The sequence below is a fragment of the Notolabrus celidotus genome, chromosome 9, assembly GCF_009762535.1.
Source record: "Notolabrus celidotus isolate fNotCel1 chromosome 9, fNotCel1.pri, whole genome shotgun sequence".
NCBI classification, from domain to species: Eukaryota; Metazoa; Chordata; class Actinopteri; order Labriformes; family Labridae; genus Notolabrus; species Notolabrus celidotus.
The window spans coordinates 14,737,837-14,762,473 of NC_048280.1; the positions used below are offsets into that span (position 1 = coordinate 14,737,837).

At 39.9% G+C, this 24,637-nt stretch overlaps 1 protein-coding gene across 4 annotated transcripts in view; it reads right to left on the minus strand.

Annotated features, from left to right (window-relative positions):
- Positions 1–768: 768 nt before the first annotated feature.
- Positions 769–24,637, minus strand: part of dock8 (dedicator of cytokinesis 8) — a 68,326-nt gene continuing 44,457 nt past the window's right edge. For 3 of the 4 annotated variants that reach the window (XM_034692219.1, XM_034692218.1, XM_034692216.1), the window contains exons 30-49: positions 23,986–24,137; positions 22,669–22,851; positions 22,312–22,438; positions 21,665–21,752; positions 21,470–21,566; positions 20,305–20,439; positions 19,905–20,057; positions 15,746–15,904; positions 15,540–15,640; positions 13,505–13,697; positions 12,746–12,889; positions 11,786–11,917; positions 11,266–11,400; positions 10,750–10,839; positions 9,347–9,583; positions 9,120–9,263; positions 7,864–7,970; positions 4,782–4,952; positions 2,500–2,568; positions 769–2,455 (exon numbers count right to left, since the gene is read on the minus strand). In XM_034692219.1, coding sequence (XP_034548110.1) covers positions 2,517–2,568; positions 4,782–4,952; positions 7,864–7,970; positions 9,120–9,263; positions 9,347–9,583; positions 10,750–10,839; positions 11,266–11,400; positions 11,786–11,917; positions 12,746–12,889; positions 13,505–13,697; positions 15,540–15,640; positions 15,746–15,904; positions 19,905–20,057; positions 20,305–20,439; positions 21,470–21,566; positions 21,665–21,752; positions 22,312–22,438; positions 22,669–22,851; positions 23,986–24,137 — 2,600 coding nt within the window. In that variant the 3' untranslated portion in view covers positions 769–2,455; positions 2,500–2,516. Of the gene's footprint in view, positions 2,456–2,495; positions 2,569–4,781; positions 4,953–7,863; positions 7,971–9,119; positions 9,264–9,346; positions 9,584–10,749; positions 10,840–11,265; positions 11,401–11,785; positions 11,918–12,745; positions 12,890–13,504; positions 13,698–15,539; positions 15,641–15,745; positions 15,905–19,904; positions 20,058–20,304; positions 20,440–21,469; positions 21,567–21,664; positions 21,753–22,311; positions 22,439–22,668; positions 22,852–23,985; positions 24,138–24,637 lie in introns of all 4 variants that reach the window. The other variant, XM_034692217.1, reaches the window with a different exon arrangement.

Below are 24,637 nucleotides of genomic sequence, written 5' to 3' on the forward strand. Positions count from 1 at the left end.
AGCCCTAAATATAAATACAGTAGTTTTACATGACATAGATTTTTGTTTATTTTATTTTACATTTAGATTTTTTATTTTTTTATGAAGTGATGTTGATAAATTAATGTGACACTTCTGTCACATGCTGCCCATATTTCTATGCTGTATTTAGCTGGTTAGGAAGGCATATATTGTCTAAAATAGAATTTTAAAAGGGTCATAACAGGAGGGTTAAGCAACTTGTTTATACGACTACATTAACTGCTGCACTAAACACATCAATTAAAACATTAGATTTGTTATGAAATGCCTACTGGCAATCAAAAAGTATTTATAAAAAGCCTCTATAACTAGAATAGAATGTACTTTATTAATCCCCGGAGGAGGATATTCAGGTGTCTGGCAGATAAAATTATAAAAATCACATAAAACAAGTAATTCAGGTGTCTGTCAGCTCATCTTCTATTGGCTAGAGAGTTATGAAGCCTAATGGCTGTAGGGATGAATCTGAGTCTGTATCTCTCAGTCCTGCAGCGCAGAGGGATGAGCCGTCCACTGCGGCTGTTTCTCTGTTCCACAAAGAAGTTGTGAAGTGGATGATCTGTGTAATTTAGAATGGCCTCTAGCTTCTTCTGTGTGAATCTCTCCACCACAGCCCCCAGTGAGTCCAACCTATCAATATATGAAGATTAAAACAGGAATTGTTGTCTTCTTGTTAATTGTTAGTAAGAAAGTTATTTGACAACTGAATAAAGAATAATAAGTAATAAGGTACCAGCTTAACAGCAGTGACAAATGTGCATATATTAGGTTTTATTCCGGTGTTTCAACAGCATTATATGCATGACAAGTTAGAGCTCCACATGATAAAACACAACAGGTAAGGACATTAAATGACAGATAAAAAAAATGCAGTTTCCAGTGGTTGAAAGCCACATATCAAATAATAACAACTTAGAGTAGCCTATGATGTGTTTCAAAAATGGGAGTACTTTTTAAATAATACACATGATTAATACGTTTATTGTAACCCTTTCATCTTGTTCAGCCATAAAAAAAAATGCAACAGTTCATAAATAGGGGGTGTACCTAGATCAAAACATGATCAAATGAGTATTATCAAGGTAAATAATGTACCTCCATTTCTGAAAAACAAAACTCTTTTATTGAAATACAGTATGAACTGCAACTTTACACCACAGAAGAGTTGTTTCATGGATGTCTATTAAAATAATTTTTCCACAAATTAATACTTTTTCCACTGGAATGTAATCTGAAAAATTGAGTAAACATAATTCACACTGCAAAAAACATCCAAATGGTGTGAATTTTCAAAATATTGTATTTCTAGTTAAGCATCTGAGCTCCTACATAAATAAATTTGGCACTGTTGTGTTGTATGTTGTCTATTTACAAACCTGTTTGAAACTACTGGAACTCATGATGAGATTGTGTCAGTACAATGAGCCACTGATCTAAGTATTTTCACTTGTGGTTATTGCTATCATTGATCTAAAAAATACCTTTCAATAAAATAAAATGCAAAATAGTTTTTCATACCTTTGTAAACATCTCTGTAACTATTTGATGCAATACCTCTAATATGTACAAAATGTGGAATAACAGGTAAGATATGTGTAATGTAGAGCCTCAGATGAGTCTATTGTCCTGCAAAATCACAACTCTTAATAAGTTAAACTCTTTGATTAGCTACTGAGCTAGGCCATATATGTCTAACAAAATTACACAAGAATAGCCTCCTTTAACAAAGGAAATTGTGTCTATATTTCCAGTGCAAATCCGTCAATACACTGTTCCACCTGGCACATGTCACACACAGGAAGTATTTCAAAGGCTCTTAAGCACATAACAGAATCATTTCACGTCACTGAGTACAAAGTGACTCCAGTATGGCACCAAAATCTTCTGCCTCAAACATTACCAAAGTAAACACATATCCATTCACACATTTACACGCACATACAGACAGGTCACAAGCATCATTAGCACACATACAGTCCCTGGGACAGCAGGAATATCGGAGGGATACCGTCTTTAGAAACCCAGAGGAAATGATTGCAGCATTATTAGGACTTGCAGTTTTCTATAAAAAGGAAATCGACAGAGCTAATGCATCTGAAGATTTTACAGTGAAATGCTCTAAAAGCTACACTTTGCTAAGATTCACACCTCTCTAATTTATATGCTCAGTCTGCTGTGCTTCCTGTAACAAACAACCATGAAATCATAAAAGTAGACAAACAGTGGACATCAATAAACACTGCTGGACTGTTGAGAGACTCAGTCTGTCACTATGGACACATTGTGCTGCTCCAGCGCAGAGAAGTGCAGGGGTATCATCAGCAGTTCCCTTCCTTGTCTTTTGTGCTCTTTCATCTTATCTTCTCTTTTCCTGTCTCGGTTGTGTGACAGACTCCCCTTCCTCCCTGTAGCTCTCTCTCTCTCTCTCTCTCTCTCTCTCTCTCTCTCTCTCTCTCTCTCTCTCTCTCTCTCTCTCTCAGACAAGCTGTGGCATCTCAGGAGTTTTCCTCCTGATTTCTGCGGAAACTTAAACGTTTGAAGGAATCCCTGTGAGAGCATTAGATGAGAGGAGAGAGGAAAAACACAGAAGACAAGATTAGTAGTTATGATAATGATGATAATAGGCAAAGCAGGTAGCAGATGGGCAAAGCAGGTAGAACGAATAATATGCGTAAGGTAAACGTTTTCATGATAAAGGCACAAAAATGTAATTTCAAGGTTAATTACCTGCTCTGCATAACCTGGAATGCCAGATTTAATAGGCCTATCCCAGTCATAAATGCTTGTGCTTCCTAAAGTGTTAATTTTTTTGTACCCAGCTCAGAGTACTGGCTTAAGTATTGGCAGTGCAGCCAATGCAATTCACCGGGGCACATGCACTTAAAGGGAGGCCCATGGAACGTCCACTGCGGCCACTTTATTAAACACATCGGGTGAGAGGCAACCTTCTGACCGTGACGTTGTAGTAAGCTTTCTAAACAAGCTGTGCCAGGCTTCCAATAGTTATTTGTTCCCCTAGCAATTGATATGGTTTACTAATGGTTTTGAATCAGTCTTAAATACTCTTCATCATTTAGGGTTATTTAAGTGTTCCTAAACTATTTTTTTTCCTAAATAAATATGATTTGTAGCAATCACCTATTTACTCTGGTTACTTTCTTCTCAAAATGTATAACCGAAAGGCTTGCTGGGAAATGTTATTTTGCATATCGAATGACCTTGTGACTCTACGTTACATGATAACTTGTGTGAACCTAACTCTTTCACCTTATGAGGACACAAGACTAAAAGTAATCCGATGACCAGTTATTTTTTTGCATTTATTTATTTATACAGTTATTATCTGCATAATTTATAGCAAACTAAAGCCTAAAAATAGTGCTCTAAAAAGAAGGAGATGAGACAACAGGATGGGTGTTAAACAGGAACTGATAAAATCATATTTAAGCTGCAGCATGGGGCAAGAAAGACTCAGCAGACTGAATGCTGTCAACAGAGAACAGCAGAACTAGAAATGTGTACTTTAACAGTATTATCACAGACTTTGCTGAGCACAAAGGCTGTAGGATGAACCTCTATTGGTAAGTAAAGGTTTCTCCTTGTTGTGGAGTGGGATGGAGTTGAAATATAATTGTTACCTCTCATATCCTGGGAAATGCACATCCACTGTGTATCTTTGATAAAATTTGGCTGCCATGCAATTGATAATGAAAGTCTGCATGTAACTGTATCAGGGGACTTCCATAAAGCTTCAGTGGTTTCCATTTGACATGTTTTATGCTTATCAGTATCCAGTGTAAGCTACCTTTAGTCCCGACACTATTTCCAATGTATTTTGTAGTTTAAAGAAATCAGGCAGTGGTGGTTTGAGGCAGGCTGTTAGATTGGGGTAGACAAATGTGTTGCTACAGCTTGTGTCTGCAATAATTGGCTGGTTTGGATGGGAGTTGTGCCGTGAGTCTCTACACTGTGATATGAATTGTCTGCTATAAAATTGTTTGGAGTGCTTGTGTGTGTCCATCCTTGTAAGTGCATATGAGGTTGTTCTTCTGTTTAGGGCAAGATGAAGGGGCCAAAAAAAATATTTGCACTAGGGCCCCATCCCAGTTATGTTATGCTACTGTTCCTATTTGAGACAGATGCAGTTTTTTCAAGTCAATTTAAGGCTAATAACCGTCCTAAGGGTGGTCTGCACTCCCCTTTCTTGTTGCAGTTGTATCTGTATCAATACATCTTCACACAGTGTATTGTTGTGATATTTCTTAAAATATTAGACAGCAAAATTGGAACTTATCCACAGAAACCCCTGCATTAGTTTTTATATCTTTCTTTAGGATTTTCATGTTGCTTCGCTGGAATTAATGCCTGCCCTCATTTGAGTTCTGTTTAAAGAGGTTCTGAATATGACAGAATGTATCCATTTAAAATACACACTTAACCTTGAGAGAAAAAAAAGCATTTCAAGATTTCTTCAGAATTATCAAAGGCGATCAGTAAAGCTCTTAGTGAGGAAAAATGCCTGGTTATACACCAGGCATTGCTTGAAATCAATCTGTGTACAGTGGCTGTGGTTCAGCTATCAATATTTGTGGAGGTGACACGGACAGTGTGAATGGATCTCTGCTCGATTCCATTTGTTCTCGCTTTCCTTCGGGTTCAGCAATCATACAACGTGATGAAAAGATCAATGATGTGTTTTTTCCCCTCCAGTCTCTTGTGTCAAAACAGAATTGGCTGTTTTGTTTGGTTGGTCTGTTTACCTGTTCTCCAGCCGGGGCCTGATGATGGGTTTATACAGCTCGGGGATCTTCCTCTCCAGCATAGGCCTCAGGCTCTCCCTCAGCCGGTTGTAGTTCTTCTTCAGCTCCTGCTGGTACTCTTTCTGGTCTGATGTGATGAGGTGCTTGTTTTTCTCAACTGCCTCCCCACACCTACAAAACAGAGAGCAGAGCAACACATGGTCTTATATGAAATTGCATGAGATGAATACAGAGTCTTATACACTCCTTGACCTTTATGGTGCAATTACATCAAACTTAAGAACAGCTCCAACAGTGATTCTATGCAAACCAATGTTGCAGTAATCCCCTCTCTATTCCCAAGTCTTCAGAAAGGCACTGCACTTCATTCTAACGACAACCTGTAACTACTTGACATAAATTGGACTGCTTTGCATGCCAGACATCTGAGTGAGTTAACAATGTGCTTGACTGTTAGGAACATCCATATGCCTTTCAGATCTTTCCAAGTACCTCAGCTAGAATAAACTGTAAATGACCCACAGGGCTGTTTCGAAACACAGTAAATAAGTAGTGGAGGTAAAATGCCAAATTCAAAATGACTAACAGAAAAAAATGTATTCTCTATTATGTGCTGGAATTAAAAAAATGTCCTGTGGAACATGAAAACAACAAAGCATCAGAGCTGAACTAGAAGCAGGGGGCAGGTATGGGGTCTCCATCATGACATGTATAATGGCCAACCTACAGGGTAGTCTGCAGGAAATCAGAGAGACTGAGATTATTGCAAACACATGTCTGGGTTTATCTCTTAGCTTTTAATGAGGGTAATATGGAAACTGCTGTCGTGTAACATTATACAATAAAATACGCAGGCAGATGTCCATTACAGACAGTTTATGAAAGTTAAAGATTTTCCAAGCTGTACATTTACTGACTTTAGCTCAAGTTATGACAGCTTGGTTTAAAATGTTAAAAACTGATTCCACTGTTGAGTATCTACAATATCAAGGTATCCTTAAAAAACAGGACTTTAAATACACTGTATGCTTTGCTCTCATACGGTCATCATTGTCAATACCCTACCCAGTCTCAAAGAAAACACTTTTTAATTGCAATGAATACAGAAGTGATATCATGTGACATGGGTTTTTGAGAAGAGGGTGGATTTTCCTCTATATTTAACAACAGTAAAGGTTTTTCTAAAAGGGATGTTAGCTTGTGCAGAGTGATGACGGCTTTTATTTCTTTCTATGCTTTGATGTTTTCTTTCACCATTCTTTCCTCAGATAACTGCCTGTTTGGTCTCATTTTATCTCTTGCGCCTTTGGCCAGTATTACAAACTAAAATTTGAAGACTCCAGAAAATGTCTGTTAACTCTCATTCCTTGCCTTTCATCTAAATGTTACAATTGAACCTGAACCCAGGTAGGCTGTTATTTCCATCACGTATCCTTTGTTGCTTGATTGGTATCATAACATAGTTTTGCTGACATTAACACTTACTGTGCTAAACTATGGTTTGGGTCATAACTAAGCAACATTAAATGCCCAGATGAATCATTTCGAACTAATCATAGGTAAACAGAATCTAAACGGGATATTCTTTTTTTATTTAAGAGTGAATAAAGTTTTGTCTAATGTTAACATAAAAGCAAAAACAGTACAAAGTATACAGGACTTAAACTGCAATATTTCATACATACGTATGTTGGAAGAATATACAAATATTCATTTATGGTTTAGTTCTTAGGAATGGATACAAACTGAGAACAGCCATCCAATGCAAGTATCATAGGGTTTGTAGCAATGCTAATTTGGAACACCCGTCCCAAAAAGGGCTTTTGAGAGAGTAAAAGAATTAAACAATAAGTTAAAATAAAAAAAAAAGGTATATATACTGCTGCTTTGTTAATGCAGCTTTACAATGCAGACCCGTTGTGAACATTAAAGTGCATCTTATCACCATTTTAGATCAAAGTATTTGCAATGATTACATATGACACTTGCAGATGAGATGTTTGATGAGAGACTCAAACGATGACAAGCAAATGTGACAGGAGAACTTTGATTCAGTGGAGAGAAAAAAAACTCATCAAAAAAAGAAAGAACAGTGTTTCCTAGGATGGATTTCTTTCTAACACCACAGTAAAGAAGATTGACATATAAAGGGTCCAGTGCCAGCTTCTTTGGATTAAGTATAGAAAATAAACCTTTCTAAAATTACAGTAAATATTTGCCAACCTGCTTATAGCAATCAGGGCTGGTGGAATGGGACATGAGGGCTGGCAAATGAAAACCACCTTTCTGAAGCAAATGGCACATGCTCACAAGATTAAAGCAAACACATATAAACATATACACGCACGCCTGCACAAATGACACACATCTGCCGCACAAAATCTGCATATCCTCAGACTGTGTGCTGCGAGTAGGGTGGTTTAATTTATGTTAGGAATATTCAAAATTTAATGAAACTCTTGGGAACAATAAACCTTTTCCACTTTAGGAGAAAAAAGTGGATAGCAATAAATATATATTTGACTGTCATTTGGGAAATGAAAAAAACAAACAATGGGTTATATTCCTACAAACTCTCATTATTGCACCTGTTTAGTTTCTGTTGCTGTGACGTACTGAGCAATTTGGCGAGGTTTGTCGCTTGCAAGGCAACATATTGACTGACACTCAGCTAAAACGGCAGGATATCAGTCTCCATCAGTCACAGTCGTCTACACTTCTCTTTTATCTTCTTTTACTGACATCAGCACTAATGTTTACAGAGAGCATCCTAGAAAAGTCTCTCATTCCTTCAAAGACATATTTGAAGTAAAAAGAAAGTGGATTTTCTCCTGAAGAATCGCTTTGATGTTTTATTTTTTTTTAACAATTCTACCAACTGAGCCATTCCTTGCCACTGGTAAGAATAAAAAAGGAGTAGAAATGAAAACTCTAGTTGAACAGGTGATGAACATGCTTTACGTTAATGGCTAATCATGAAAAGGTCTTGTTTTTCTTGATTCTTATGGTGTTGCTCCTAATTTTTGCCTGACTTTGGTGCAGTGCGTTGTCACTCGGTGGTGTTTCTTTGATCGTATCTTACCTCATTATAAACTCTTTGAAACACAGGCGCAGCTTATTGTGGTGACGGAAGAGCTTCGGGTCCGCTGGGATCTCATTCAAGAAGACCTGGGCCACCTCCAATGGGCCCTAGAACAGGGGGCGGAGAGAGGAGGGAAGGGACAACAACAAAGAGACAAAGTTAGAGACACAAAGAAACAGAGCGAGCGAAAACGAGGCGGAGGAAGGAAGGAGAGGAGGTAAGAGAGGAAGCATTTGAGAGCGTAGGAACAAAGGAGGGATGAGAATGCCCTTCATTCAGACGGGGAAATGACTTCCTAAGTGCATGCATAATGCAGCTGAGGGCCCACATGCTGAACTCGAACATGGGGAAGATATCAGATCGGAGAAGGGGCCATGATCAGCATCCTGCATGGCTAATGTCACTGCTAGCCCTGCATACATTAACCATTTGGCTCCCATTTGCCCGGCATGAGATCTTGTTATCCTAACTTATATTCATCATAAAACCACAGCACGCTCACACAGCGCCTGCATCACGACAGGCACAGTTAAACAGCTCTGATTATTATCATAAACGCATTGGGGCCTGGGCCTCAGTCCTTAGTTTGAGCTGCGGACCCACACACAGAAACCCAGCCTCCTGTGCTGATTACAGTCAAGACTTATATGTTTACGGAGCTGTTGAGCATTAACGTTATGTATACAACCATCAGAACGGAGCAAGGGACCTGTCAGATTAGACGCTGGAAGATAAAGCACAGAAAGGGGGGAAGGAAGCAGGGACGCTGTAGCTAGCTTCATCATTACTCCAACATTCACCATGCTGGCAGGACCTGGAAGCTATCAGATCAAAGAGACCTCCGGTTCAGCATGGCGTGCAGCAGAGACATGAAAGGAAGAGGGGGCCATGAATTGACAATTTAACTAAATCATGGGAAAAGCAAAGGAAGGATTAGGCTTGTGGATGGGGCGAGGGCTTTGATGTGTGATTGCTGTCATGTCTCCCACCTGCACTCAGTGACTACAATGGAAACTGTAAATGTGATAAGATAAATAGGGGTAAATTATTCTGCTTTATTTTCCCTTGCACATTAAGAGGGAACACTCAGGGGGGACAAAGGGGGCTGTGTGAAATAAAGGGGCAATCATTTTAGGAGGACAGCCATCATTTTGTTAAACAAGAAGTACCGGTAAGCGATCATTTCAGCTATAATAGAAGCAGACAGGCGGCAGTGTAAAAGAGACGCAGTGCTTCCATTCATGTGATGCTTGTACCTGGTTAACAGTAGCTCCCACAGAGCCTTGTAGCAACATCTGTAACATCTTAGCATCAGGCTGTTCTCTATGTGTGGCCACGGCTAGCTCCCTCGTCTTCTTCTGCATGTCTTCTATGGCAACCTCGATGGGAGTCAGGTCAAACTGGAATGTGAAAAAGAAAAGGTCATATCGTACAGACTATCGAAAGAGACACTATATTTTCCACACCATGAATTTGTTGTTACCTCTTCTTTCTGGATGACATTGATGCGAGTTTTGACATAAGGGAAGGCGTGCATGGTGGTGAGGATGGTCTTTCTCTTGTACTGCTCGTTGAGTTCACCCCGCGGTCGTCCGCTCTTGGTGAAAGGCGTGGTGTACATGAAGCGCCGCAGGTTGAAGTTTTTCTCAAAGTTTGTCAGCCGGTCTTTCATCTCGTAGTCATCGAAGTAGGGCTCCACATAAGTGATCTGGATATATGCCTAAAGAGGAGTGATGGTTTTTGGTTTACAGGTAGTGTTATCAGACTTGCATCATAACAAATGACAGTGCAGCTTGTGGTGGATAGTCATTTTTGTTTTGTAGGTAGGACTGAACGATAATGGAAAATAATCTAATTGTGATTATTTCCCTTAATATTGCGATTGCGATTTAATATAAGATTATTTTTTCAAGGTCCTCTTCTCATGTATTTTTCAACAAACACGAGCAATAAATCAATCTGTATTATAATAAACAATATTAGATTTATTATACACAATTTTTTGTTTCTCATAGGCTAGGCTTATGTTAAGATAAAGGCAAATGAAGCATGAATTAATATGAAATATGGTTTATTTATTTACTTGAATTACAGTTGCAAACTTACTAAATACTTTGACTTGCAGTCTTGTAAGCATTCACCACAACTACATAACAAAATTCTGCCAAACAAGTGTTTTAAGTTTAAAGCATGTTTGATCAAAACTTAAAGTGGCTGAAGTTGTTTTCTTCATCCCCCACTCGCACGTGTCTCGTTCTTCGGAGATTTTTGGCCGTCTGCAAACCAGCTGAAAGGTGCATTACGGTCACCTATTGTATGCGTGTCATGTAAGGTTGCGTCTGTGTACATGAAACTTTTTTTTTTTTTTAATCACAGCCTTTGCGATTTGAAAATTGCATTCTATTACATTGCGATGTCGGTTTGAATTCGATTAATCGTTCAGCCCTATTTGTAGGTTACACGTTTGTTTTGTGTTACTCTAAATGTGCATGTCCTTTTGGATTCACATTTCAAAATGGGTTTGAAGTAAAGGCACGTTGCCCATTCTATAAACAGTCAATGATCTTGTCCTGTACATGTGTAAGTAGTGCTTTCTGCCATTTTTCTGTCTCCTGACAGTGAAATGTGTCACTCACTGTGAATATTTGCTATGGCATGCTAAAAATAGTCTCAGCTGACATGTGACCCCTTGCAGCCATTTCAGGCATCAAATATTCAAACGCAGAAAGTGTCAATCTTGTCACTAATGGTCTCTTTTGCTTTTGCTTTTGAAGAGGTATCACTGTTAATTTCAATGTTAAAAAGTCCTCACATGAGCTTTGATATTTGTTATTACATATTCTGTACTGTCAATGCAGTATAGACAGATATGTAGAAGTCACTCACCTTGCTAGGGTCCAGCTGTTTCCTGTTCACTGGTGTAGAATCCTTGATCATCACTAATGTCGCCTCTCCAAAACACTGGCTGTAGAAGTTCTAGGAATCAGGAAAATGTTGTGGTTAGTATAAACGGTCTTCATTTTTGTATTCAAATCCAGCACAGATTTCATGGTATTTCAAAGAACTTCATTGAAGAACATGTAAAAGGAGCTGAATAAATGTTGCATGAATGAAACTTTGGCTTTCACTCAGCATCTGATTAAGTGACTCAAAATCAAGAATGTGGCTCTACATGAAATTTCTTCTCTGCATACACGTTTTCAAACCTCTATTTAAGCTCACTAAAAGCAGATGATTTTGAGTCTTGCCCTCAGTACTTATGTTCACCAGAGTCTCTTAGTCATTACCAGATTCCAGCAGTCCAGTGAGGCAAAATCCTCGCCTCGCCCTCCAAACTCATTCACACTTTAATTCACAGCATACATAAGAGTGCACACACAAACATTTTCCTTATGCTCATACCTCCAGCCGGTGTGATATCTCAGGCAGATGTGTGATCCCCGGCTCCTTGTAAATGAATTCTCGTCCATCCAGGTCCCCGAACTTGGCCCCATAAAAACCAACCCGGAAATAAGTTCCAAACATCCTCTTATGGCCCTGGAGGGAAACAAAGGAAGGTTTTATATTAGTCTCCAGTCAGAATGACATATTGTTTCTCATTATTTTCATTGCCCTTTACGGGATCCTATTGTTAAGAGCACTTTAAAGAGATGATTCTAAAATTTGATATGGCTGTGAATCCTTTGGAAAAAAAACACCATAATGGTATCTATCTTTTTCTAGTCTCTTAGTTACAGAGAAGCGTTTTAAAAGGAAAGATTATTACTGCCTGTAGAAGAATCTTTCTTTTAAATTGCTCTTACACTCTATAAAAGATCTCTCCCACAAGGTCGTCTACTGTATACTCTCTTTCCTATTTCCACCTTAATCTTAATTGAATAAATGAAGCAGCTAATACTTTATTAATCTGTTGTTTTTTTACCTTCTGTATGATGTTATCAAATGCTCTTTGTAGCTTGTCATGAGTGGATGCAAGTTTTCTGAAATCCCTGTGAGCCTCTAGGATTGGAACGATAATCTTGTAGACCTCATTCACCGCCTCATAGAGACCACCCTGTTGAAACAGCAATCACAACTGGTTAGCATGAGTTATTACATCATATAAATAAAACACTTAATACAACATTTTTTTTAAACAAAATGAGTTATGGCATGGCCACCACAGGGGCATTCACAACTCAATGTAAGCATTTGGGTACCTTGAATTCAAACTAAACACTACAAGGCTGCTTAGTTTCAGCATTAACAATTGTTTTTACACATACAACAACTCCACTACTACATGGTCGAGGGTGAAGAAGGGGTAACTCTTAGTCATCTTTAATGCCCACTTTGTCATTTGGACAACAAATCTGACACATTGTGATTTTTTCTACCAATTTAGGGCAATGTCCAAAAATCAATCTTTGGAAAAACTTCACATAATTCATTTTAAACAATGTATTTTATTAACCCTGGATTTAATATTTAATGTATTTTTTGGGGGGTAAATAATAAATAAAGTTGAGGAAACAAGACTAACTTTGGTGTACAGTGCCAGCTTAACTTCCAATGAGACAACTAATTGTTTCGGAAAAATGATCATCTAGCATTTGAGGGGCGCTGGTGGCCTAGCGGTCTAAGCGCCCCACATACAGAGGCTGTAGTCCTCATCCCAGAGGTTGCAGGCTTGATTCCAGCCTCGACCATTTACTGCATGTCCTCCCCCTCTCTCTGCTCCCCACATTTTTTTTCTCTCTTCAGCTGTCCTATCCATAAAGGTGAAAATGCCCAAAAATAAAAAATACAATAAAAAAAAAAAATAGCATAGATTTGCGACACAGCTACATGTTTCTGTGCTACTACAAAACAAAGAAATATCACGGCAGCTTCATTGTCTCACATTGCTGAACAGCTCAGCTGCCTGCTCCAGCAGTCCCACCAGGCCGCTCTCTGTGAAGTAGCGTCCTGAACACACCCCGTCCTCATCAGGGGACAGGATGTCATCCGACACCGCTGATTCCTCCAGCACGTTGGGAGAGATGTTCTGAGGAGAAAAAGTCAGCGAATCGATCAATTAGTTCTCTTAATCAAATGATCAATCACAGGGCTGACTTTAAAAGGAGATGTCCTACAGTGGGAAATGGAACTAATTTGATGGCTGTCCAATCAATGACCTGCTGACTGCTACAGGTTAGAGGGTCCTGTACCAAAGCACCACAGAGGTCCTGTGTGCGACACGGCCCATCGATAACACTGTCGTCATAGTGACTGTCATAACTGTTTGTTTTCGGTTCAAGGGAACAGTCTGTTCACATGATCCCGCAGGAGCACATTTGCCTTTCCCCTCCTTCATCTTCAAAGGCATTGTGTTAAGCAGTGCTATCAGGGGACCATATTTATATGTTGACGTTATGAGTGTACAGCTCCCCCCTCTGGACACACGACCAAATTTGGATATAATCCATGGGGAGATGTGTGATGTTGTGCGCTGTACAGGGAAGGGTTTGCCTCCGTTCAACTAAACAACCAACCGTCACAACAAACAAATGATGAATGCTTAGTTTGTGTGGTTGTACTTGCTCCATTGCCCTGTCTGAACATGTGTTTATTATTGGTCTCTTGCTAATGTGGTGTGCATATCTGTGTTTGTGTTCTCTACCTGGAAGGTGACGCTGCCAACAGGCAGGTACTTATGATCCTCCAGCATGCTGAGATACTCGGCCACCAGGGCAGCAGCATGCACCAGACACATGGCCGACTCGGTGTAACATTTCCTGTTGTTGTGCTTCTCTGCCATGTTCTGCAGCCAGGTCAGACGAAGGTCAGGAGACGTCTGGTAGCCCTTTGCTATCCTGAAGGGGGGAGGACAAGAAGTGCATTGTTACTTTTTTCATATTTTCTTTCCCTTACTTAACCAGGTAAACGTTTCAGTGAGATTATTATTCCCTTTTGTGGGGAGACTTGGCCAAGAAAACGGCAGAGAAACAGTTTGATACAATAAATACAATGTGCACAGGAGGCTGAGAAATCTGCCAAACCACACAAAAGTGGCAAGGTTGCAAATGAGGGTATTTGATTTGAAAAGCCATCCAAATAAAGTACTGTAGAACAAGTTTGTTAGTGAAATGATGAATTTGATAATCACATTACATTTATATCAATTCATTTTGGCAAAGGGCTTGAGAAGAAAACGACAAAGAAAACATCAACAAGTAAAACTGAGACCCCCAAGACTATTTTTAAAGCTCCTGTGTGGAACCTTTGGTTAATGTGATTTTGGCACCCCCTGTGTACCCTTTTGTTCTGTAAATTTTTAGGTAATGTTTGCTCACAAAAACGTATAATCTTTTTTTAATATTTGCAGTGGAACATGTAAAAAAAAGTTTCTGCAGTGGGCTGTAACTCACTTTGTCTGACACCTACCCTGCAGCAGCAGTTCAAGGCATAACATATTACTTTTTTAGAAATGAATCAATCTTAATGCTGATGGTCTTGTTTGCTTTTGTGGCTCAAAAAGAGGTATCAGTATAAATTTAAATCTGTTCCATAACCAGCAAATAACTCCTCAAAGTAGCTTTAACTACAAACTGAGCCAGGTGAAAAGAAGAAAAAAGAGCTGTAAAAGTTTATGTCAAACCCATGATTTTTAATTTTAGCATTGTATGTATTTGTAGAGGACTTCTCAAGACAGGAGCACAAAGAGCTTTCCAGAAAAAGTTAAAAGAGATGAGCAAAAAACACAGAGAGCAAAACACAAGCATACTCAAGCAGAAACAACATCACAAATAAAGATAAAAACAATACAAGGTCAAATAGAGTTAAAATATTCACACCAGAGCTCTGAAAAAATGAACTAACAGCTAAAAAGGCAAGTCTGTAAACATGAGTCTTAAGATGATGCTGATTGAATACAGAGAGGAATGCTATTCCAGAGCAGAGGTGCCGTCACAGCAAAAGTTTGACCGCAACTTTGACTCTGACACGGTAAACAGGCTGATATACATTTGTCACCGTCATACAGTTCAACCCACGATTCATGTTTTTATCTGTATGGAAAATGTTTTCCTGTTCGTGGACTGCATGAATAATCATAAGCATAACAACACAGGAATACATCTGACACAGTCTGAATGAATTTATTTTTCAAAGCAGGTGAGTCAGTGCGCTATACCTACAAATGAATTCAAGCATCTGGAGGCCAAATGTGTTGTGCATCAATGACCAGTGTGTTTTGGAGCTTGGGGTGAGTCTGGGTAAGAATATATAGCTAACAGGTCACCGTGTGCAGCCATCAAACTCTCAGGATCGAAACCGCAAAGGTGTGTGATAAATGACACATGTAGGTGACATTGGAACATGTTGAGGTATAGTGCCTGAATCAACATACAGCACATGTATGCTCTCTTTGTCTCAGTATTTCCCTTCATGTTCCTACACACAACTCTGCAGACACACACTGTTTGCATTTGCATATACACAAAGCCAGATCAGAAGACTAAACTGCTACCACATGGTTTCCATAGTGAGGGCAGCAAATAGAGGCAAAACAGCCCAGACCACAGAGAAATAGGAACCAGCAGCACAACATAGAGAGAAGCCACAGGGTGATGAGAGAGAAGAGAGTGGGATAAAGTGAGACAGATAGAGAGAGACTTGGAGACAGACTTTTTGTATAGGTTTTTTGTGTTTCTAACCTGTACATGAGATCCATGAGCATTTCCGGATCTTCCTGGAACTCCCTCATCTTTACTGTGTCTGACAGAATACTGTTAAGGTTTCTCAGAAGCTCATCCACCTGAAAACAAAGACAGGCTCATGAAGCAGGCATAAGCTGTCAATGCAATCAATATCAGTCATGTAAAGCAGTGCGTTATGTGAGTTTGTGTGTGTGACTGTATACCTGTGAGGGCAGCTGAGTGCTCTGCATCTCAGTGTCCTCCTCAGCGTAGGCCAGGATGGTGCGGAGAGAGCGTCTCAAGTATTCCTCCTGGAAGTCTGAAGATTTACCCACTAGCGAGGCCAGAGACATGGTGACCTGCATTTTCACTCTGGAGAAGTTCTGATCATGACAAAGAGGGCGAAGTGAATACCGATGATCACAATGTTGCAGAATTAATCACGCAATAAGAAACAGTCCTGATTTCTGATGTGAATCTGCAGGACAGCAAAGCAGGATTTCATGCCTCAATTAATTACTGAGGACTCCAAATTAAAACATTTTTCCTCCCCATGTGTTGACTGTGAAGTGAACTACAGTAAAAAGTAATATATTCACTGACTAGACAAAGCAAAATAACATATCCCTCCTCTGTGCCCATTTGACTACATTTGCCTCTAAATTGCTTAGTTACCATAAAAATGATAATATTCCCAGAGCCTTTATTAACTTTGACAGAAGAGGCTTTTTATTAGAGACAGGCAATTTTTGATGTGGATTTCCCGCTGCACTCTGTGTGGTTAATATTTCATGAGAATCATGAGTCATGAGAACTGTTCTATAACATAACTTGTTGTGAGCAACAGATTGACAGACTTCTTGTGATCACTCCTGGAAACATATCAATGAAACATATGAACAAGCTACCGTTATATTTGGAATAAAACAAGCTACAAAGCTCTACAAGTGTCTGAGTGTGTCAGCATTTCTACATGCATAACAAAAGACAACACACATTTGCATGCTGTACTAACAGACTGTAAAAACTTCCAAATGGTCTTTGTGATGTCAGCCATTGGTTTCTGGAGGGACAGTTTGAAGCTCGGTAATTGTGGGTGCCATGTCTGAAATGCTGACTCTGTCTTGCTTTTGATCAGCATAAATCAAACACAAGCAAAAAGGTGGAGCTGGGGTTGCAAACAGCTACAATTCACCCAACTGTAAGGCAACTCATCTGTGCCCCTCGTTATGCAAATGTATGTATAACTACTACCCATTATCCACAGGTTACAGTCTTACAAACAGTATGGAAAAACAAATTAAGACATATAGTTTTTAAAATCACATTGAAATGTTTAATTTTGCTGTAAAAAATTGCATTTGCACATTTACATGGGACCTAAAACAACCTCCACAGCACGGACTTAGCCTAATGGTTAAGTTGCGTGCTCATGAAGCTGTTAGCCCGGGTTCGAATCCAGCCTGCAGTCATTCCCCCCACTCTCTCCCTGTTTCCTATACTATCCACTGTCCTCCCCTCTATATTAAAGGTGAAAAAGCCCCAAAAATATAACTTTAAAAACAACCTCCCTGGCTTTTGCAGCCAGCATGCAGTGGACACTCTGGGTACTGAATTTTTTAATTCTCATCAACAGAGGTTGCTGCTTGGCTATGCTCGATTCACTATTTCTTATAATAATACCATACTTTTTTTTCTTTCTTTCTTTAATCAATTAGTTTCTTTGCTTCCCTGGCTTTTTTGCAATCAACATATTTTCATTTTTTTAGACTTCCCTATAGAGCGATAAAAAACGGAATAATATGGATTAACTGTACTCTGGAAATCAAAGCAGTTGCATATTTCACTTGGTTGGGTCCATTGTTGGATGTCTGGAATTTTTCAAACTGCAGTGCAATAAAAAAATATCCCACATCACCATTTCAATCAATATTTAGTAATATTAGCTTGTTGTTAATATTTAGCTTTGTATTTAGTTTACAAACAATATGCAGAATTGTTTCTAGATTATTCTAAATGCTTGTTTTATTATGTATATATATAACTATGATAATAGTTCCTTTTGCTAGTTATTTTTTGATAACCATAAACATATTAAGCTTTTGCATAATTAGTTTGTAATGTTTGGTAATTAGTTAGCACTCAGGGTACCTAAGGTTACACAGGTAGGCAGGCAGAGGACCAGCTTGTACATGGGTGGGCCGATAGTTTTTACAAGCACTGTGAGGAAGCAGCAGTCACGATTTTCTTTGTTCTGTTGTCTGCTTACTTGCTGTTGGAAAATAAATCTGAAGAAATGCAGAACTCTTGCATGGACAATGAGCGTCTTTTGCCTGCGTACACCACATCCCCCACGGCACGTCAGTGGCCCTTTGATTATGTTTGATGATGTTTGATGATGTTTGATTGAAACTTGATTTTGAATTTTCAGACAAATGGCCACTCAACAGTTTGTTGTGTCTGGAAAACTTTGCCTCTGCTGATTTTGGTAAATAAACACACAAAAAAGAGAGAAGAAGAGCTGCAAAAGATTTGTTATTTTAAAATTAAAAAGGCTAATGAGCAATGGTAATATTGGTGAGCTGTTTTTGTTTATTTTCCTCCATTTGTGTCCCTTTCCCCCTCCCTTCCTTTTCACTCCATCCTTCACACTACCTGTCAAAGATAACAGGCCTGACAAACACTCCTCCATCCTCTGCAGTGAGGACCGTGTGTGTGTGTGAGAGAGTGAGAGAGAGTGTGTGTGCTCGTGTATGTGTGACGTCCCATCTATCTCCGGCATGACCAGCTAAGCGGGAAATGATCTCCCATTAGCAGAGACATAATCACCCATGGATCATCTCTACGGCCCCATTCTGTTCAACTGAGCATGGAGCCAGGGCCTAACCACCCATCATTGCCCTCTAACTCGGGGCGTACGTGTGTGTGATTGTGTGTGTGTACTAAAAAGAAGCCTAAATGATTGCCTAAGTCAACACATAACCCTCCTTGACTTCCTCTCTCCCTTTCTTTTCTCGTCTGCCCCTTTTACTTTTGCTTTCCATCCAACCTTTCAGTAACTTGAGTGAATTAGTTTTGACCACAGGTATCTGTTTTTTTGTTTTGTGAATGGTTCCATTTCAGAGGAAAAATGCGATTTTTTTCTTTCTCTTTTACCACAAACTAAAATGAGAGTAAACGATGGAGAGGAAAAAATAGTGTGTGTGACATACAGAGAGTAAGGCGCAGGCGGACGAGGGGATGAAAACATAAACAAAGGAAGAGGTAGAGAGTAAGTTCTGTATGAATGAGTCATGCGGCTGCTACGCTAATTCAGATCACAGCTCCTTCTGTATACAACGAATAAACAAACAAACGCTGGGACACGCAGATGGGAAGCGCTCTCTTCTAACTGGAGACACTATATGCGTGTGTGTGCAAGAGTGCTCCACAGGCTGGTGTCTGACTTTCATTAAAGAGCACAGACTGTAAACACAGGAAATATCGACTGCAGAAGCACTTATCGAACTAGCAGAGAAATCGAAAGAAGAAACTCTGCCCTAAACCTCTCTTCCTTCAGCTCCGTCTCTTTTAAATCTCACCCCTCCATCGCTGCTTCACCTATGGCAAAAACACTCCTCTATCTCTATCCTGATTTCCTCCTTTCCGCCCTTTTCGCATTCCCTCTCTCTCTTCCTCTCTGCCCTTCAGGCGCATATACTTACACATTCACACATATGTAACTGACACACACACACGCACACACACACACACACACACACACACACACACACACACACACACACACACACACACACACACACACACACACACACACACACACACACACACACACACACACACACACACACGCGCGCGCAGAGGTCTGGCTGTCATTAGTTAAAGAGGGGTAGGAACATGGCGAGGCAGACAGTGACATATCTCTCTGCTCTCTTCTCAGAGACACATCCTTCAGCAGAAAGTTTCTGCGGCATGCTCAAAATAGACATGGAAAAGACATTAAAGCCAAGCGGGAGAGGAAAAGTGGAGAGAAGATGGGATAAGATGTGTGCGACATCCTGCTTCTGTGTGTTCATGAGAACATGCATCATAAGCAATTCGGTGCTCTCATGTGCACTTAAATCCAATTTAGCCTGACATCAATGCAATTTCTGCAGCAGGCTTAGATGTTAGATAAGGTTTTATCTGACAGAAAGGTAACACATGCCTGACATTTGCTTTGTGTGGCTGAATCTATGGGGTTGCAACCTTTTGGAGCATATACAGAGGATTTTGTGCATGATGTGTGTGTGTGTGTGTGTGTGTGTGTGTGTGTGTGTGTGTGTGTGTGTGTGTGTGTGTGTGTGTGTGTGTGTGTGTGTGTGTGTGTGTGTTTGTGCTTACACTGGCGTTGCTGTAGCTGTATCTCATGATGAGGTAGAGGGTAGCACAGGCCTGGCTCCTGTTCTCATCGACAGGGCTGCTGCAGTACTGAAGCACCTTCTGGCATAGGTCTGCACACTGCTCTGCCTCCTCCTCAAACAACAAGTCCCCAAACTGCACACAAACACACACACATGCAGACAAATAAAACAAGACACACACACACAGACACACACACACACACACACAGAGGAACACATTGACACACACACATTTATACAACCAAGCTTGGATCAGCAGTTTTCCACCCCCACAGGCTAATGAGAACATTTAATATAGACACAGATAGTGCCTGTGTATACACATCCACCCACACACACCTCCTTCTGAATTTTCACAAAGTGAAAAAAATTTAAAGTACCTTGACAACAAGCGCTCGGAGTGTGCTGAAGGTGTGAGAGAGGAAAGTGGTGCTCTGGTTGCAGGTGAGAGAGTGGAGTAACACCTTCAACACCCCACCAACCACGCTGTCCTTACAGTCAGCCAATGGCACTGCCTGAGCAGGAGAGGACGAGAACAGAGGTGAATCACATTTTTTGTTTAACAAGTTTCATAACAAGGATGTCATCTAAACGATTAAACATTATCACCCTTGCTAGTCAGCACCAGAAATCCTTGGGTCCTAAATGCAGGTTATAAGTCATCTCTAAGCTGTAGCACAGCAACCTACCACTATCTCTAGCTCCGGTTAACAACTACCACCATAATGCTGTGCTTCACTACCTGAATGTAAAAAGCACAACTGAGAGATGGTATCTCGTAGTATAGCATGGTTTGGCAGTATTTGGTGTAGAAAATTGAGATTAAGTTGTATGTAGACTGTGTGTAGTGAAACTGGCATATAACAACTTCACTAAAACAATTGGTGACCAGAACAGAAATGTAGCAACACCTGCAAGGAGGATCCATGGCTGGTGTTGTTAACACTACACATGTTAGCCACACTTTGCAAATCATTTTGACTTTTACCCCCAGACTCTGTGATCTTGTGTTCAGCTGTGTTAGATGAACTATACTTAATTTTGACTGCTTTCTGACTACTTCATTTTCTCCCTTTATACTAGTGAGGATTAGTTTTCTGTTTTAAGACTGGGAAATGAGTTGATTTAGAACATCCCTATTTCATAACGTGTTCACTTTCAGTGGTTAAAATAACTTTCAATTAACCCCTTTTCTTCTCCTCTTTATGTGTGAAAAGAGATGGCATGGTGCTGTTCTGGTTTAGACACAAAGAAAGCTGATCAGGGTTTACTCAAATAGCAAATCAGGATCTCTGTTGGTATTTTAATTATGCATACAAATTGACTGACTTTATATAGGGCTCACTGATGAAAGACAATCTCTCATTGACTCTTGGGATTTCTCTGCAGCTGAAAAATATTATGATGCGGTGCAATCCGATACAGAGCGTCCAATTGCTAAATAGGATGCATATCCATGTCCTGATCTTTTCTCTGTTTCATGTGAATGTTTTAGACATACTTTGTCCAAAGATGTTGCACTGGTGCAGGTAAGAGTTTTCTTACCTGTACGATGGTTTCCAGCAGGTCCAACACAATAAGGTTAGCCTCTGTGGCTAAGTTCCCACAGATCAGAGCCTCCTGGTCCAACTCTGCTTTAGTCCTGAGGGAAAAATAGAAATTTAGAAAGGAAAAACAACAACTTATAAAATATCAAAAAAGAGAAAGGAAGGCAAATCAGCTGACAAGCTCAGGACTTACTTATCCTGTCTGTCATTGGTCTGTCTCCACTGAGTGAGGTCTTTCCTCCATCGTAGATGCTCCCTCTGGCCCATGGTCCTATCCATTCCTATGAGGAGTAAAAAAAGAAGCCATTCATTTTATGAAAACACATTTGCTAGAGAAAACAGAAAATGTACTAAACCAGGAATGAAATGCATGCAGCCCATGAGACAAATTAACATTATGCAAAAACAGAATGTGAGGTTTAATGAAATACAAGAAGCAATTTAGATAATATGTGTAAAAAAAAAGAAAGGGAGACAAAGTCAGAGCTGTTTTTTCACAATCATGAAAGATTTACTTAGAGTGCACATACATCAGAATTTACCCATGTTTAAAAACTGCAGGCAGAGCACATATAGGATGCACAGAATCCTGACTATTGCAAGAAGGCTGGAAGTGCCTAAGCACACACTCTGTGACATGAAATTGGTTCCTACAGTGACTTGCTGACCGCACATTTCTAAAATACTGATAACATTCTAAAAATCTGAGTGTTCACTAGTTTTGTGGGTAGATCATGTTCAAAACTTTGAAATATTGCAGAAAACGCAGATCTAAATCTGACAGAGAAGCAACTTTACAAATAAAATAGGTAGTTGTTAAAGTGTGTGGGGATACACTACCTCCAACTCGTTTCATCATTTCCCCGCGGGCTCCCATTCCTCTCAGCAAGGCTTCTTCCAGCTGCAGCTTAGCCTGCTGGGATTTCTGTAAGGCCTGGGTGCTCACTTTGTCGCTGCTCTGTTTACCCTAAAAACATACAAACAAACATTCACATAGTGCAAATGCAAATCGCATAGTTTTAATATTCTGAACCAAAGAGTTTGAATTTATCCCTTCATTCCGGGATAAATACAGCTGCAGAAGAGAGAAAAAAAAACTACAAATTTCCATCTGTATTTATATAAACATATCATGAAACTCAAATGACTGTCCTGATGCAAAGTAATATAAACTAGTGGATTCATGTGCAAACTGACCCGGTACTCAAAGCAGGACACACAGATAGTGAGGAGCTCCAGCAGCTTGTTTAGCTGTGAGGGAGGCATATCTATGGTCCAGCGCTGAATCACACTCCTGTCAGCGTTCTTCATCACCCACAGGAAACACACCAACAGGTGGCGACTGGTGTCTGCTGCAAGGGCGGCGATGGATTTACTTTGCTAGTAGGAGAAAGGAGAGAGATGGATATGCAGTGAGATATGGGTTTAATGTAGAAGGTAAGGAGACCCTGCCAGAAACATAGACACAAATCTCCATCCATGCATCTGCCCTCATCAACACTGAGACATAACGCTCCAGGTCACTGGCAAACACTGTAAGATGCAGTCTCCTTGAGTTCCGCAGCGTGTATAATTAGTGTATCTAAAAAACTAACAGTGTTGCTGAAAGCTTCAGTACACCAAAAACATTATTGACCATACTAGCTTGACTGAATTATGTTCTCTTGCCCATTTTAATAGGAGTTAAATCTACTGCAGATTAATTTACCTTCATTTCTGTGATGATGAATTGCTATTATAGAGAGCTACTGCTGCTTCACTGTGTGGCAGCTTTGATAAATGTACCCATTAACCTCCGAGTGCTCTGGATGTCCCCCTAGAACCTGGTTTCCAGGTCTCTGTATAACAGCAGGACTGAGCGAAGCTCACCAGAACCAACGTCAAAAGAATTTGTAGGATGTAATCGAAACCATCACATGTTTATTTGTAAAATATGCACCATGTAAAAAACCATGTCTGTTGCTATGAGTAAAAGAGTCAAACATTGTTTGAAGGGGATCAGCATGAAAATGAAGAGCGAGCGCTCTGGCAGCCATGTTTGGATCTGTGATGGATACCAGGTGATGGCTCAGTTCTGTGAAAATCAGTTTTTCCAAAACAGTATTTCATGTTACAGCAGAGAAGGAACTGATTCATCTCCTGGAAAGAAGCAGGAAAAGAGGAAGAGAAGGGTGGCGCTCAGCTTTTTTATGTTGCTTGTGTTGTTGCTGTAGCTACACTTGATGGATCTGTTTGTCAGGGAGGACGGCCCTGTTCACTTATGATGGCAATTCCTGCCCATAAACCATCTCCTACAGACATGTGTGTGTGTGATGTATGTGTGGGTGTGATTTTTCAGGATGGATGAAGTGTGTGTGTGGCACCGACAGCGAATCAATCTGCTTGAGTGCAGCTCACCTGTTAGGACGCAGAATACTTTCACACACACGTGTGCACTTTTGAACTTTTCAAAACAATAGCACAAACCACAATCTGTTATAATCTTCACATTAAGAAATTATTCCTTAATTTTACCATGGCTGCCATGGAAACAAGAACATTCCGTCCCAGCGTGTTGAAGGGGTTCCCGGCGATTGCCATGGCAACAGACTGATTGATGGGTGGGACATTTTCAAGGTCATCCTCAGGTCCACCCGTCTTGTTTTTCCCGCTGCGTGTGTCAGAAACTACAGAGAAAATTAAGGGTCAGGTATGTAAAACTGAAGAAGAGAGAAACTGAATTCAATTAAAGCCTTCAACGTAAAAAAGCAAAAACTTTGGAGTCTTTGTCATGGTTAAAATAGACAGAATCTTAGTGTTCAAACAATATGGAGGGACAAGGCACCACTTTATGCAGTATATTGCAGAATACATGAAGAAGAAATATGGTAAGATACGAGTGGATTGAATGAAATTTGAATGAAATTTTGTTGCAAAAGTGAGTACAATAAATTGACAGTTACACTAAATTCATTGGAACATGCCAAAGACCAATCCTCCTGTGTCTATAGAGCAAATACAATAGGGCTCATCTTAAGGAAACAAGTTGATTTGTTGGCAAAAGTTTGCAAACATAACCTTCAAATTTTGCTCCTTCCAAGTTTAATGACACCACAAACTTCCTCTTGCATTAGTGCCTATGATCTGGCACTTGGCAGCTCCATCCTCACACAGTGTGCAGTGTTTA